The 14604-nt window shown below is 39.5% G+C and overlaps 1 protein-coding gene across 11 annotated transcripts in view; it reads left to right on the forward strand.

Annotated features, from left to right (window-relative positions):
* LOC111842706 (astrotactin-2-like) overlaps positions 1 to 14604 on the forward strand; it is a 226399-nt gene that overhangs the window by 161547 nt on the left and 50248 nt on the right. For 10 of the 11 annotated variants that reach the window (XR_011984366.1, XR_011984368.1, XR_002837973.2 and 7 more), the window contains 3 exons: positions 8693 to 8817; positions 9125 to 9229; positions 9475 to 9654. Coding sequence is in view for 6 of the 11 variants with exons in the window: in XM_023809608.2 (XP_023665376.1) it covers positions 8693 to 8817; positions 9125 to 9229; positions 9475 to 9654 (410 nt within the window). In the remaining 5 variants the exon portion in view is untranslated. Of the gene's footprint in view, positions 1 to 6986; positions 7062 to 8692; positions 8818 to 9124; positions 9230 to 9474; positions 9655 to 14604 lie in introns of those variants that run through there. The other variant, XM_023809612.2, reaches the window with a different exon arrangement.

Genomic DNA, 14604 nt, shown 5'->3' on the forward strand with positions numbered 1-14604 from the left:
CATGGTGTCACAAGTATAGTGCTGTGGTATAATAACATTTTCTTGGATATTTTGATGCCCCTGCTTTACAGTTGTAATGCATTCATGAAGTGAAAGTGATTGTCATTGTTGACACACAACAAAAAATGTGTCCTCTTTGTTTGACCCATTTGTAACATTGCAGCATGCAGCACCTGGGGAGCATTGCATGGGGGTGGTGCTTTGATGGTCAGGGATTTGAACCAGCAACCTTCTGAACACAATCCTGCTTTCCTAACCATTAGGGCACCACTGCCCTCACACAGATTTAACTCTAGATTTAACGTACTAGTGACAGCAATCTCGTATAAGACTGTTATGACCTAAAACTCCTCAGCAACCAACCAGAAGCAACCAGACTCAGACACTTTCTTGAACCTAAAAATAGACACATAAACCAATTTAAAAATTTGAAATTGTGTCTTGTAAAAATACGGTTTCAAGCAGGATTCTTACAGAAGATGCTAAACTAGGCATTGCCCTCAATTCCCTTATTCTCTGGTTACACAGTTGTTTGGTGTTCTGATGAGCCCTGGGGGGTATTTTCCGTACGTCGCTTAAATCAACCGAGATCAGATGCGTCATCTTGGATGAGTTAATGCCAGTGAAACATCTGGGATAAATCGGTTTTTCAAACGCAGCTGTGTAGTAGATTAGTCTAGCTGGATCCATTCATCCGAGATGATTGCGCGCATCTGCGCTCCTTGAAAAGCCCATGTGTATCAAGTCTAGAAAACTTGATCAGCAAGTCTTTGATAGGCTGCAATGAAATGACGAACAGAAGGGTGCACCTTTTCACACAAGCGGAGCAGGACCGCGCATTAGAAGGATATGAAGAACTTCAAGAACTAATTTGCACAAGGGATAACACATACAGCAAAAGCAGCCCAAACCAGAAAAGACAGCTGGCAAAAAGTGGCCAACAAATTAAATGCGGAAGTAGTGTTCATTGTACTTACTGAATGAATCATTTCCTATGTGTCAGATTAATTATTATTCAGTATGTCATAATTCCAAGTCAAACATAAGCACAATGAGAACATGGGAACAGGTTAAAGTGAAGTACAAGAATATACTTCAAACTGGTAAATATTGATATATAACTATTTAAAGAATTGTTGACGTAAAAAATCATATATATATGTGTGTGTGTGTATGTATATATACTTTGCCTAGTTTGACTTTGGATATAAAGTGCTAATAAATCTTCAAGTTACAATATTCCCCCTCAGCTAAAGTGGTATCTTTCTAAAAGAATTTCCTCCGGGAGCAATAAAGGATCTTGCCGATCGCACAAAACCCTCTCTGTATGAAATTTTCTCCTTATAATTTGCACAACGATATCAATTGGTCGCTCATCCATGAATGGCGAGGCCATGACTGAATGGATTTCCGTGCACGGACACTGATTAAGTGTGTGAGCTAATCCTTGTTTAAGTTAACAAACCTGCTCTGAGCAGGTTTGAGGATTTGGATGTGCTGCTATGACAACACATCCAGCAAGAGTTTTGAAAAACCGACAGATCCAGGATCATGCCAAATCGTCAACAATTACTAAATGAGTAATACACATATGAAAAATACCCCCCAGGCCTGAGTAAATAAGCCAAGATCACAATGCAGTACCTGTGCATGACCTGTCAGATATGTAGAGTGAACCTGGACTGTTTCCTCAGCCGTTCCTGAGTGCTGGACTGGCCATCTGGCATACTGGCCATTTTCGGAGTGGGCCGGTAAAATTTTTCATGGTGGACCCAGAAGTCCAGTCTTGCTTGAGTGTGGTATGACAAACCTACTTATTAAGTATCCTCTGCTGAGCACTGTGCCCAGGTCCAGCCTTGCCTAAAATGGAAAATGCTATTGCCAATTCCTGCTTTAATTGCAAGCTAAGACACCAGATGCACCTCACATTCTATTAATAAAGTCCAGCTTATATTTCTTCCGAGGCTTAACCAAAATATCTCTTTATAGATTTTCAATTATCCAAGCAAAAGTGTGAAACAGCAGGACAGTGTATCCATTCAAGCTGTATTTTGCTAGGCTGACGATATATTGAAGTATAATGAGATCTTAAGATGAGACTGGGAATTTTTGTAAAGCTTCTTCTGATTGATCTGTTCTACCCTTTTGGGGAAAAAGTGGCAAACATTAAGAGGGGGGAGTAAATGAGATTCACTCCAGGGCTTTCGCAAGAAAAATACACTGACGGTTTTCCTCATACTGGTAAGTCTGGGAAGAAAGAAGCTTGTGTAAGCACTGCAGGACTGTGGATCACGTAGGTGGTGTGGCCTTAGGGCCATTCTGCCTGCTCAGTTCCAGTTTCCATTCGTTGTCCTGCTTTAATCCTCTGAGTATGTTGAAATCAATTCTCTGCTTACAGACCAATCGCCCCCCCCGCACCAATCCATCTCGTCCATGTCACCACCTCTGCTATAGGTCAGGGCTTCAGTGTTCTGGGCCTCAACACTCACCATCAGCTACTTGTCATTATGGAATCAGAGGGCCACACCATACTCTGGGAGTAATGATTTCACAGCTGTCACCAGAGAAACAGGGAGGCTGCTATTGTTTTTGAAGCAAACAAGCAGAAATACTAAGCACTGGGGCACAGATGCTTTGCAGACTGTGAAAGGGCTCATTTTGTGAATTGCAGTTGAAATAATGTGTTAGTGGAGTGAAGGTTATGCCAGTATTTTAATTAATTGTGATTGAGTTGTGTTGCCACTCACAAATTATATTTTTGTTTTACCTGACAAAAAAGAACATTGCCTGATAATCTTCTGGTAATGTGTATATATGCATGTATACACACACACAAACACACACACTGATTAAGAATTGGTAATTTGTTCTTGTGTTTATGGAAGAGTGAGGGAAAATACAATCCAAAATGTGTGTGTGTGTTTTTTTTTTTTTAGATTTAGACCTACAGTACAAGCAACTCTAGTTGTATTTTGTTGTCATATTTACCTCCAGACTGTATTCACCGTTACCCACCTCTCTCATCATATTGCACTCCCTGTCGGGTCAGAGCACCAGATCTCAGAGTGTCACTGCGGACGCTGCTGCTGAACCGCTCCTGGGCCAGCACCTCCCTCACCACGCCACGTGACATCACCAGCTTACCAGAAGGCAGTGCAGAGTGCCCGACGGGAGAGTCCCGGGCCTGGCCTGCCCTGTCCACTGGGGTTATCGAGCAGGAAGCAGCACCTGACCAGGGTTACATTAATATGTCATTTTTAGTAGGGACCCTACGCCTTTATTGATCATTATTTTTACCATCTGACCAATATTTTTTATTTAGATTGATTCCCGTATATGTGCTACTAAAGCGTCCTGTGGTGTTGGGGTCGGCACTGACCTGTTTTTAAGGTTAAAATGCATAAAAGCGCCAGAGATTTGTGTACTCCATCAAGGCTTTTTGACTTTGTCAGGAATCTCTATTTAAGCAAAATAAATTAAAACAAAATCAAGGCAAGTCATGCCCATACATGTAAGGCAAGATAAGACCAATTCAGTTTATTTATATAATTCTCTAGAGGTTTATTTTACCTTTATTTTTAAATTGAAAGCGAGAGGTATGCTGTCAAAAGACAGGTCCAGAAAGCCACACCAAAAATATTAAAACAAATCTTTTCATGGTTAAGGAAGCCTAACAAGGTAACCAAGAGGTAAGAAACAAATTGGATGACAAATAATTGTTTTGAGGGTATCTTATGGCTGATTTAAGAATACATAAGCAACAGAAAGTTATCACAGGACGAAGCTTAAGCGCAATCTCTCATCTCCTGGTGTTTCTCAATACCAAAAACAGGAAGGTCATTCCTGTGGTCTTGGCAAGACCGGACTTGCTAACTTGCCCCCCAAGAATGAACTTGGGGTGAGTGTATAATGGGATTGGTCTTGTTTGGCGAGGATGCAACCAATGTATCCTTTGTATTTTGGACAGGGTAAGAATGACATCTGGGGATTTTTACTGTTCTCTGTACTTCTGTTCTTGAGTACTGGAACTGGTGTTTGGCAATGGAAGACAATCTAAAACAGGGTAAAAAAGAGAAGACAAGTACATTCAAGTACTCATACTGAGAAACACCTGGGTTCACCACTGCTGCCAGTGGCCAGTTCTCTATAACTCTCTCAGTCGAGTCTCGCGCAGGTTGGAGGCATGTCTGGTAATGCGCCACTTCATACCATGTTGGGTCATAGTGCATCACAATAGGGGTGAATTGTAGTGTATTGCAATAGTAGTTGCTTCATATCTATCTGTAATGTATCTGATCATTGGCAGTGCATGGAGGTGTACCGCATCGGCTCAGTGACGGAGACGCACCTCCCTAGCAGACCGGTATACATGTTCTAAAACATCAGCATAATAATAATAATATAGTTGTGAATTAAGATTGGCACCCCATCCTGAGTTGTTCCCTGCCTTGCGTCTGGGATAGGCTCCAGACCCCCCATGACCCTGAATAGGACAAGCAGTTATAGAAGATGGATGGATGGATGGATGGGTGGATGGATATTGTAGTGAATTCAAATAAATTATATAGCTTGTCACTTGTATTAATCACAAGGCTCTATAAATAAATTTAACTGAAATTGAAAAAACATTGCAAGTTCATGCAACAGTAAATTTTAATGTTCGCGCTATCTTTATAAGTCGAAATACAGTTAAAATATTCTCACGCTGGTTCATTTTTTAAGAAAATTTATGTTTCCACATAATTAAAATTTCAGCAATGTTTGGTCAACCCACATACTTTTATTACCATCTATACAGAAATCATCAGTGCAGTGCAGTGTTACCAGAGCTGGAGCAGCAGCGCTCTCTGTTGTTTAACTGGGGTATTACACCATCAGGGTGTCATGCTGTATATGCAGTATATGTTGAAGATGTGTACAAAAATGAGGAACTACACTGACTTCCAACATCCTATGTTCTTACATGTTACTTATCAGTCATCTGTGTTAATACCTACTGAATATTAATTATAGATCATTGATTATTTCAATCCTTGCTAGATAAATTAAGTTGTATTTCAAATTAAACATTGTAAGCTATGCACAGCAGGAAAGGGGGTGTGTTCCCTGTGTACAGCTTCATTAATCTGCTGGTAACTGTAATTATTTTCAGTCTAATGAGTTTTAGTTCAGGTAAATCTGCCTTGCTGTGTGATAAGCCCTTTGGCACAATACAGAAAGTTTGTTGCTAAGTTGTTAAAATTCACAGCCATTGTCTGTTGGTCCCAGGAGGGTGGGTCAGGTGTATGGATTTGCATGTTTTTTTTTTCTTTGCCCACCGGATTTGTCCTGCTGTCCCATAGCTTATATGTGCATGAGTGCGTTTTTAAGCCTGGTTTGGAATCAGTTCTGGCCCGAACTTCTGCTGTGAGAATAGCATTCTGTGCGCGCCATCCCGAACGACGCAGCATGTTTTCATCTCCCTGTCTGGCAACCCCACCCTCCCACCACCATGAAAAGAGGACACGCCCACAATTTGGTACAGACGCTCTTTCACAACTTTCTTGTGTGTGATTTTTTTTTTGTCGCTGTGCCAGGCTGATTTTCCCGCAGATACATTTTTGCTTAAACTCACAGTTGCATCACCTTGCTGTGAAAATAAGAAATTATAACTATTCAGCAATATTTATTTTCAGCCAATGCTATATATAATGCATAAAAAAGAGCTATGCGTGCAAAAATTATCTCAAAAGAGCAATTATTAAGAAATTGGGCTTTACAAAATATATGCATTAATCATTTTATTTTGTGACTGCAGACACAAAGGAAAAAATATTTTAAATATACATTTATCCAACACCTTACAGAGGCCGTTGCATTTATATGTATCATTTATCCTATTTTACATAGTTAGGTGGCACGCTAATGCCCTGATTCTATCGTACTTGATCTGCGACTGGACTTCCTTTTATTTTCACACACAACATACCAATCAACCAAAGATTTATCAATATCTGTTTACAATAAGAAAACATTTAGAATTCAGTTAAATGTGTAAATCACTAGCTCATTAAAAAATGGAAGAAATTGTATAACACACTGACATCTGGTGGCAGGAGGAAGCATACGCTTTCTTCCTATGTAATGTTTAAAAATGTATTAGCTCTTTTCCTTTTATTTCCTTATTTACTTTGTTATCCAAGTGACCCAAATAATGCATCTAATGCACTGCCAAAATGGCAAGAAATTGCAGCTGTTTAATAAAAAACTGAAAGCACTTCACTTTAGAGGATGTAAAAGGCTGGAATATTGGATGTAATAATTGGATGTAAATGCTTGTTTCAATAGCCCCTCCCAGCTCTCTTCAATCTTTATTCTTTGAAGAGCACTTGGTAATAATACCAGTTTCACACCTCTGCCTTTACAGTCAATGCATGAAGACCGATTTACTGTCCTTCTTTTCTAAGTAGGACATCCTAACAGGCCAGTGCACTGGAGATGGCTAAAGCAGGTTTGCCAGACTTTGCTTAGAGTGCTTGATTATTTCATGAATGTATAGTGAACTCTTCTTATTTCTACTCTGCAGAGGACTTAACCCTCGGTGTGATTTGATATTGGTTGATTGATTTTTTGCTGAGCCAAAACTCTTAGCAAATCCTAGCTTTACTTATCATTTGTGGTTGATTGGTACATTTGTTATATTAGGCAAATTCTTCATCTTATTATTATTATTATTATTATTGTTAATTGTTATTGTTGTTGTTTGTTGTCATTGTTTTTTGTGATCTAGTGGTAGCTTTTGGTTTTTCTTGCTGTTGTAAAATGGGTATAGTAGGCAAGTGACTGCACCCTCAGCCTCATTAATTACTCTCTGCCTTATTTTAATTTTAATGAATTTTACATTAGTAGGTAATGCGACTTCATCACAAAGTTCATCTAATTTGGGTTAACATAGGTCCTGCTTAAAGAGTACATCTTGTGATTTATTTTAAATGATCTTATCTTTAGGGAAATTTCCCAAAAGCTGGAGTAAAAGAAAAAGTGATTAAAAGAAATTCTAAGGAAGTGAAGCATTGATCCAGGTCAGTGATACTCAGGGCGACTGAGATCTACAGTTAAACAACTCTGTGTAATATTACTCAATCAAGAGCTTAATGGTCTTTATCTGCAAAGTTGAGCTGTAATTAAAGGATGACCCATGTCATAATGCCTGGCTGTTTAATAGTTTATTCACTGAAATAAACAAGTTACTTAAAATAAACAGAATAGAGGTGACAAGGACAAAGTCTTGCTGAAAAATCATAATCATTTATATCCAAAGCTCAGACCATTCAGAGCTGTGTCCCTGTACTACATTTGGAAATCAATACATTTTTCCGTGTGCCTTACAGTAGCACCTTTGCAGTGCTGTCCTCTCCCCTTGATAGCCCCCTTCCTTTCCAGTGACTTAGCCATACTTAGCCTTTCCTATATGGGTTTTTCATCCTCATAGATGGGCAGAGAGAGGGAAGACTAATCTGGCTACTTCTTCATTTGTTACAATGTTTTTTTTTCACACCATTTTCTTTGTTAATCGATAATTGATCAGTGTCAATTTCTCTTTGTCCCAGACTAACCTATTCAGTGCCCATAATGCAACATCTACATACTGTAACTCTGGTTTTGGTCTAATACGTATGACATTTTTCCTTATATTTGTATCAGCTTATTTTCTCTCCCCCTGATAGCCACTAAGCTGCATGGTGTTCTGCTCTTATTGTTTTATTGCACAACTGATAAACTGTTAAAATGGATATGTAATCAGTTAGAACAGTGAGCCTTTGTATACTGCAGGCATAAGTTGCAGGAATATAAATATGTTTGGATTCATGTCTGTAAATTTAAAATGAAATATTACACAAAACAAAATCATCCTGGGACTAGTGACCTTGGAATAACAAGACTGCATGATAACCAGCTACACAATTTCTGTTTTCATAGAATCCACAAATGTAGGTCTGTGACAGAGTAATTTTATAGTTGTAGAACCTCTCAGAAGAGGGTAGCAGCATGTTTAATAAGTACACTTTGAGACTATAATAAATATGAAGAAACATATATTTCTTTATTTTATTTTGGCTATATCCAAAGTAACCAGTTGAATTGGTTTGTTGTCCATCACCTACCAGGGAGAATTTCTGAGCATGCGGAGCAGTTTTTTTTTTTATATACACAGGTTATAAATAATGCCCCATTGTCTCGTTGCTCTCATCCTTCATCATAATTGCTGAGGGTCTGAAATGAATGGGCTGAAGTTAGACAGTAGAAAAGCCCAAACTGACACTGTAATTTATCTCCTTTCCGAGGTCCGCTCAGCCCGGAGGGTGAGAAGAGTGCCTACTGTTTTCTGGTTTCCTGGTCAAGCTCACAAAGCTTGAGGCACTCTTAAACTTTAATGAAGAAGCATTCCATCTTTTGTTGCATTCAGCCCTGACTGAAACCAACACTTTTGGCAAAGGTCACTCCTCAAGTGACCATTCAGACATAACAGTTGACACTGTGTCTAGGATTCTAAGATTTTCGTTTTTAGCTGTGGTGTTGGTCCAAACCAGCAGACCCTACTTCATTACACTCGTGCACGTCGTTGGAGGTCATCCGGTACCGTGCCTGTGTCTTGTCCTTGAAAAGTTATTGAGGTCATTGCTGACTAGCTTATTGGGTCTGTGTATTTCAGGGATAACAACTATATCAAGGACTTTCCCCAGCTGGCTGATGGCCTCATGGTCATTCCCCTACCTGTGGAGGAGCAGTGTCGAGGCATGCTGTCTGAGCCACAGGCCAACCTGCACCTCCTCACAGGTGGGTCTGCGTCTGAGTGAGCTGCTTACATACCAGTCTCTGTCTACTTTCTGGCTGCCTCTAGCGTACCTATTGTGATTTAATTAATGTAGCATAGAAGTGCATAGATCTGCAGGTCAAAGGCAAACTGGATCCCACCTTACACAACTATCCTTGTACCCTTCAGAAAAGTTCTGAACTTGATTTTATTTTGCTAAACATTATGGTGTGAATGGGTAAAACTTTAACATGTTTAACTATTTTAATAAAGGGTGCCTGTTAATTGTGCCAATAAAAGAGAATAACACATTTTTTTTCTTTTTGGCAGGAGATGCCAAATTCAATGAAGCCTTGGGCTATCCCATGGTGCAACAGTGGAGAGTACGGAGCAACTTATACAAAGTGAAGCTTAGTTCCATCACACTGTCTGCAGGTATAATGCAATAAAACGTTAAGTCCCTTACCCATGGAGAAGGCTGTACTTACAGCCCAGGGGGAAGAGCACCGTAATAACTTTTTCAGGGGGGTTAAGGAAGGTGCATCAGTTACATTAGTTTATTCCAAATGTCCGTGTCTTAAACGAGACTATTCGAATCATTTTTATTATGACGAAGATCATCTATCGTGCAGAGTGCATTACACTTAATTTGAAACTTCTTCTGACAATCTGTATGCCAGGTTTTTCCAAGGTCTTGAAGATGCTGAACTCTGAGAGCACAAGAGAGGAGTTGCTGTCCTTCATCGAGCAGTACGGCACTCACTACGTGTCCGAAGCGCTCTATGGCTCTGACCTCACCTGCACCATTTACTTTCCCAGCAAGAAGGTCCAGCAGCAGCTCTGGCTGCAGTATCAAAAAGGTAATGCCACAGTTGCAAAGTAGACAATACAACTTACTAAATATACAATATACTGTATGCTCAAATACACCCCAGAATTCACACACCGTGGAAACTCACACCCCGACCTCCCCTTTGAGGACGGTGACTCTTTCTGCAGTATTCATTGGTTGAGGCCCCTTTGCCAATGTCATAGGGTCACTGCAATTATAGGCTGAAATGACACATCAAAACTTAAAAATATATATATACACACACACACTTTACAACCAGAAATCCATCGACAATAACTGTCAGCGTACCGTGTAGGTTAAACAACTTAAATTGTTTACAACTCTTACAATGTGAACCATGTGTTGACTGTAAGAACCTAATAGATGTTTGTTCATGGTGGCAGCCGAAGTGCAAAACTGACTCACAGATCTGAGGAGTATTGCATGTTCTTTCTACATTTCTAATGTTACCAAAGCGTGAAATGCATGTAGCTTTTCCTGTTCTTAATTAACCATGTCGACAGTTGTTTCTTCTTGCTTTACTGGCTTAGGATGAACACGTTTCATGTGAACCTGTTGTGCTTCTAAATTGCGAACCAAGTATGAGAGGAACTAGATAAAGGCTCATACAGTAGTAAATAAATGAATAGAATGAAATGCTAAACACTTCCCAACACATCCAGACGCATGTGTGCCCTGTACTGCACTGTCATCATGTCCAGTGTGTGCGACTGCCTTATGTATTATGCTGATTCAATTAGAAGTTGGGTGTTGGCTGTATGTATCATTAGAAGTTGGGTGTTGGCTGTATGTATCATTAGAAGTTGGGTGTTGGCTGTATGTATCATTAGAAGTTGGGTGTTGGCTGTATGTATCATTAGAAGTTGGGTGTTGGCTGTATGTATCATTAGAAGTTGGGTGTTGGCTGTATGTATCATTAGAAGTTGGGTGTTGGCTGTATGTATCATTAGAAGTTGGGTGTTGGCTGTATGTATCAATTGAAGTTGGGTGTTGGCTGTATGTATCATTAGAAGTTGGGTGTTGGCTGTATGTATCATTAGAAGTTGGGTGTTGGCTGTATGTATCATTAGAAGTTGGGTGTTGGCTGTATGTTTCATTAGAAGTTGGGTGTTGGCTGTATGTATCATTAGAAGTTGGGTGTTGGCTGTATGTATCATTAGAAGTTGGGTGTTGGCTGTATGTATCATTAGAAGTTGGGTGTTGGCTGTATGTATCATTAGAAGTTGGGTGTTGGCTGTATGTATCATTAGAAGTTGGGTGTTGGCTGTATGTATCAGTCAGGCTGTTCAGTTATGGCAAAAATCATTATCACAATTAATCTGGTGGATAACTGAGATTTTTTTAACATGGTTACTCATTGACTTTGGAAATATGTATTTTTTGAAATTGTCTTTTTAACAGTTGATTTTCTTGATCTCTAAATGTAATACTGAGAAACAAATAGAAGGGGCCTGGAGGGGGGGGGGGGTGCTGGATTTATAACACAAGACAAGACAGTGGCACCACTGAGAAGTAACATGTGGCACAGTAATCGTAATTTTGTTTTGATAACTGTTGGAAGCCAAAATCGTAACCGAAATTTAAATTTGATTAATTGTCCAGCCATATTTTTAATATTTTGTCATCAAAAGCATATTTCTGTGAAATACATACATTTCCATAATGAAATATTGCCCATCTCCCTTTACAAGAAATATTTTTTTACTTGTGGTATAAACGAAAAGTGTCATTTCATTCTCTATTCCTTCCCTTTAATGAGGGCTCCTATATCTCTATGATACGTTTCCTCCAAGTATTGTCTTTAGCTGTATTTTTCCTGTAATTCTGAACTATCAACTTGGGTCATATGTCATCTTTTTCAAAAATATGTTTACTAAAATGGACCATGAGTGATGGATACATACATTTAAGGGCATTGAGATACTGCAGGAGTGTGACGACTTTTAACTGTCACGCCCTCAGTCATTATGTATTTTCTCATGCTAGAGATGCTGAGACTATACTGTATGTGAGTCAGCAGTGAGTCCGTCACTCAGACAGATAGAGAGACAGACTGACAGAGGCTTTCTTTCCCTTCACTTTCTGCATGTAGCCAGCTGTCCAGTCCAGACGTGGCTTCTTGCTGTATCAGACCTCATGATACCCTTGAAATGTCCAGTGTTCCTCACAAAAAAAAGATTCACACATAGAAACAAACGAAGAATGAATTCCCCTTTTTCACAATTGCTCCCAAACTGTTCTGCATGTATAGGGCAGACAAGGTGGTGCTGCCTCCCCTTAGGCTGGAGGGACACCGGCCTGCCATCAGTGATGAGGAAGTGCCACTGGCATTATTTCCAAATCCTGAGTGCATTCTGTGTATATATGAAGAACTTCAGTTAAACTACTTATAACTGTGGCATCTTACCTATAGTGTTAAAAGAGATGAGGAATATTATTTGCCGACCCTTAACTTTACTGTTTCAAAAATCCTTATCTGAAGGGCTGGTACCTTCTGATTGGAGGCATGCCAACATAACGCCCATTTTCAAAAAAGGGGATAGAAGTAATTTGTCAAACTATAGGCCAATCAGTCTAACTTGTATAACTGGTAAAGTTATGGAGGCTATAATCAAAGAGAAAATGGTAGATTACCTGGACTCAAGTAACATTTTGAGGGATAGCCAGCATGGATTTAGGAGAGGTAGATCCTGTTTAACAAATCTGTTTTTTGAGGAAGCTAGTCAGGAGGTTAATGATAAGAAGGCCTATGATGTCATCTACTTAGATTTCCAAAAGGCTTTTGATGTTGTCCCCCCCACAAGAGGCTCTCACTTAAACTCAAAGCGACAGGTATTTTAGGAACTGTAGCGACCTGGATTGATAACTGGTTGACAGATAGGAAGCAGCGAGTAGTTATAAGAGGCTCAATGTCACAGTGGGCCTGCGTTCATAGTGGGGTACCGCAGGGTTCAATTTTAGGACCACTATTGTTCCTAATTTACATAAGTGATATAGACACCAATATATACTGTAAACTGGTGAAATTTGCAGATGACACCAGGGTGGGTGGTGTAGCAGATACTGAACTAGCGGCTCAGCAGCTACAGCGGGATCTTAATTTAATTAGTGACTGGGCCGACACCTGGCAGATGAAATTTAACATAGACAAATGTAAGGTACTCCATGTAGGGAGCAGAAATATAAAGTACAGGTATTTTATGGGACCTACTGAAGTACATGTAGCTGATTATGAGAAAGACCTTGGTGTGTATGTTGATGCTTCCATGTCTCATTCTCGCCAGTGCGGGGAAGCAATAAAAAAGGCCAATAGGATGTTGGGGTATATCTCCAGGTGTGTGGAGTTTAAGTCAAGGGAGGTAATGCTAAGATTATACAATTCCTTGGTGAGACCTCACCTAGAATATTGTGTGCAGGTTTGGTCACCATATCTTAAAAAGGACATTGCGGCCTTAGAAAAGGTGCAGCGTAGGGCCACAAGAATGATTCCTGGTCTTAGAGGAATGTCATATGAGGAAAGGTTAGTTGAGCTAAATCTGTTCAGCCTCAAGCAAAGGAGACTGAGGGGGGACATGATCCTGGTCTATAATATTCTAACAGGTTTGGATGCTGTTCAACCAAATAGTTACTTCAGCATTAGTTCAAATACAAGAATTCGTGGCCATAGGTGGAAATTAGCGGGAGAACATTTCAAAATGGATTTAAGGAAGCACTTCTTTACACAGCGTGTAGTCAGAGTATGGAATAGTCTTCCTGATAATGTAGTGCAAGCTGAATCAGAGCTAGATAAGATATTAACAACTCTGAGTTATTAGTTAAGTTCTCCCCAAGTGAGCTTGATGGGCCGAATGGCCTCCTCTCGTTTGTATAGTTCTTATGTTCTTAAGTAAACCAGTATGTTTCTATTTATACTGTATGTTACTCTAATACTTGCCAGTTAAACATAGCCATATTTGTTAGTTAATGTGTTATAATGGAATAGTGAAGCCATTTCACCCCAACCATTGTGTGAGGGGTCATTGTATGTGAGGAATATTTGTCCGGAAATTGTGACAAGCCACAATATTTCTGCAACCAAATGAGCTCCATTTCAGTGGTTCAAATTTAATAGCCAAGGCAAACTGCTTACTGCATTGGTTTTAATAAAGTGCAATCCTTACTTAAGTACTTATAAATAAAAGTGAAGCAGCTATCACTCATGTTGCAGTTGTTTGGCGCTCTGGGGATAGGATTTTTTTTTCATTTAATTTATAGATTACGTGCTTGACATTGACTAATGAATTAATACCTCCATTATGTCCCTACTATTTTCTAGGCTTCAGAAGCAGGCTCCCCTATTTGTATGCTAGGTAGCAAGGTTCTGAAATATAAAACACTGTACAGCAGTACAGAAAGAGCTGATTTTTACTTGTTATTTTGCCTGCACAGAGACAAGGCAAGGAGACCCTCCTTACTGGCTTTGCACCTTCTTTCTTGCTATTTTGATGTTTCAATTTCCTCTGTGCTAAATGAAGAATGCTACATATAGGTAACTAACACGGTACACCACCTGGCCATCTTAACAAATGGAACTGACCAGACAATCAGAGTACTACTACCACTAATACTGAATAACAGAAGGTGATACCACAGATTTGGAGTAAATGTTGTCAGTGAAGTACAACAGTGGCAGGAGAAAATGCACCTGAAGGCATTTTAATCACCTTATTTTTTTCATGCATAGAAGTTAAGTACTAATGTACTATCTTTTCTGTATGTGATTATGTAAATCCAAGAACTTGTCAGGTAAAATAATTATTCAACAACTTCTGCCTATTTGTTCAACACCACTGAGTTTTAGTCCTAATTAGAGTGGGTCTTGCTCTTTAACCACACAGATCAAAGGCATTTTTTCGAGCGATCTCATGTCATCATTATCTGTCAGCTAAAGTGTGGGTGCCAATAGGGACATCTTGAG

Source organism: Paramormyrops kingsleyae, chromosome 2 (genome assembly GCF_048594095.1).
Source record: "Paramormyrops kingsleyae isolate MSU_618 chromosome 2, PKINGS_0.4, whole genome shotgun sequence".
Taxonomy (NCBI): Eukaryota; Metazoa; Chordata; class Actinopteri; order Osteoglossiformes; family Mormyridae; genus Paramormyrops; species Paramormyrops kingsleyae.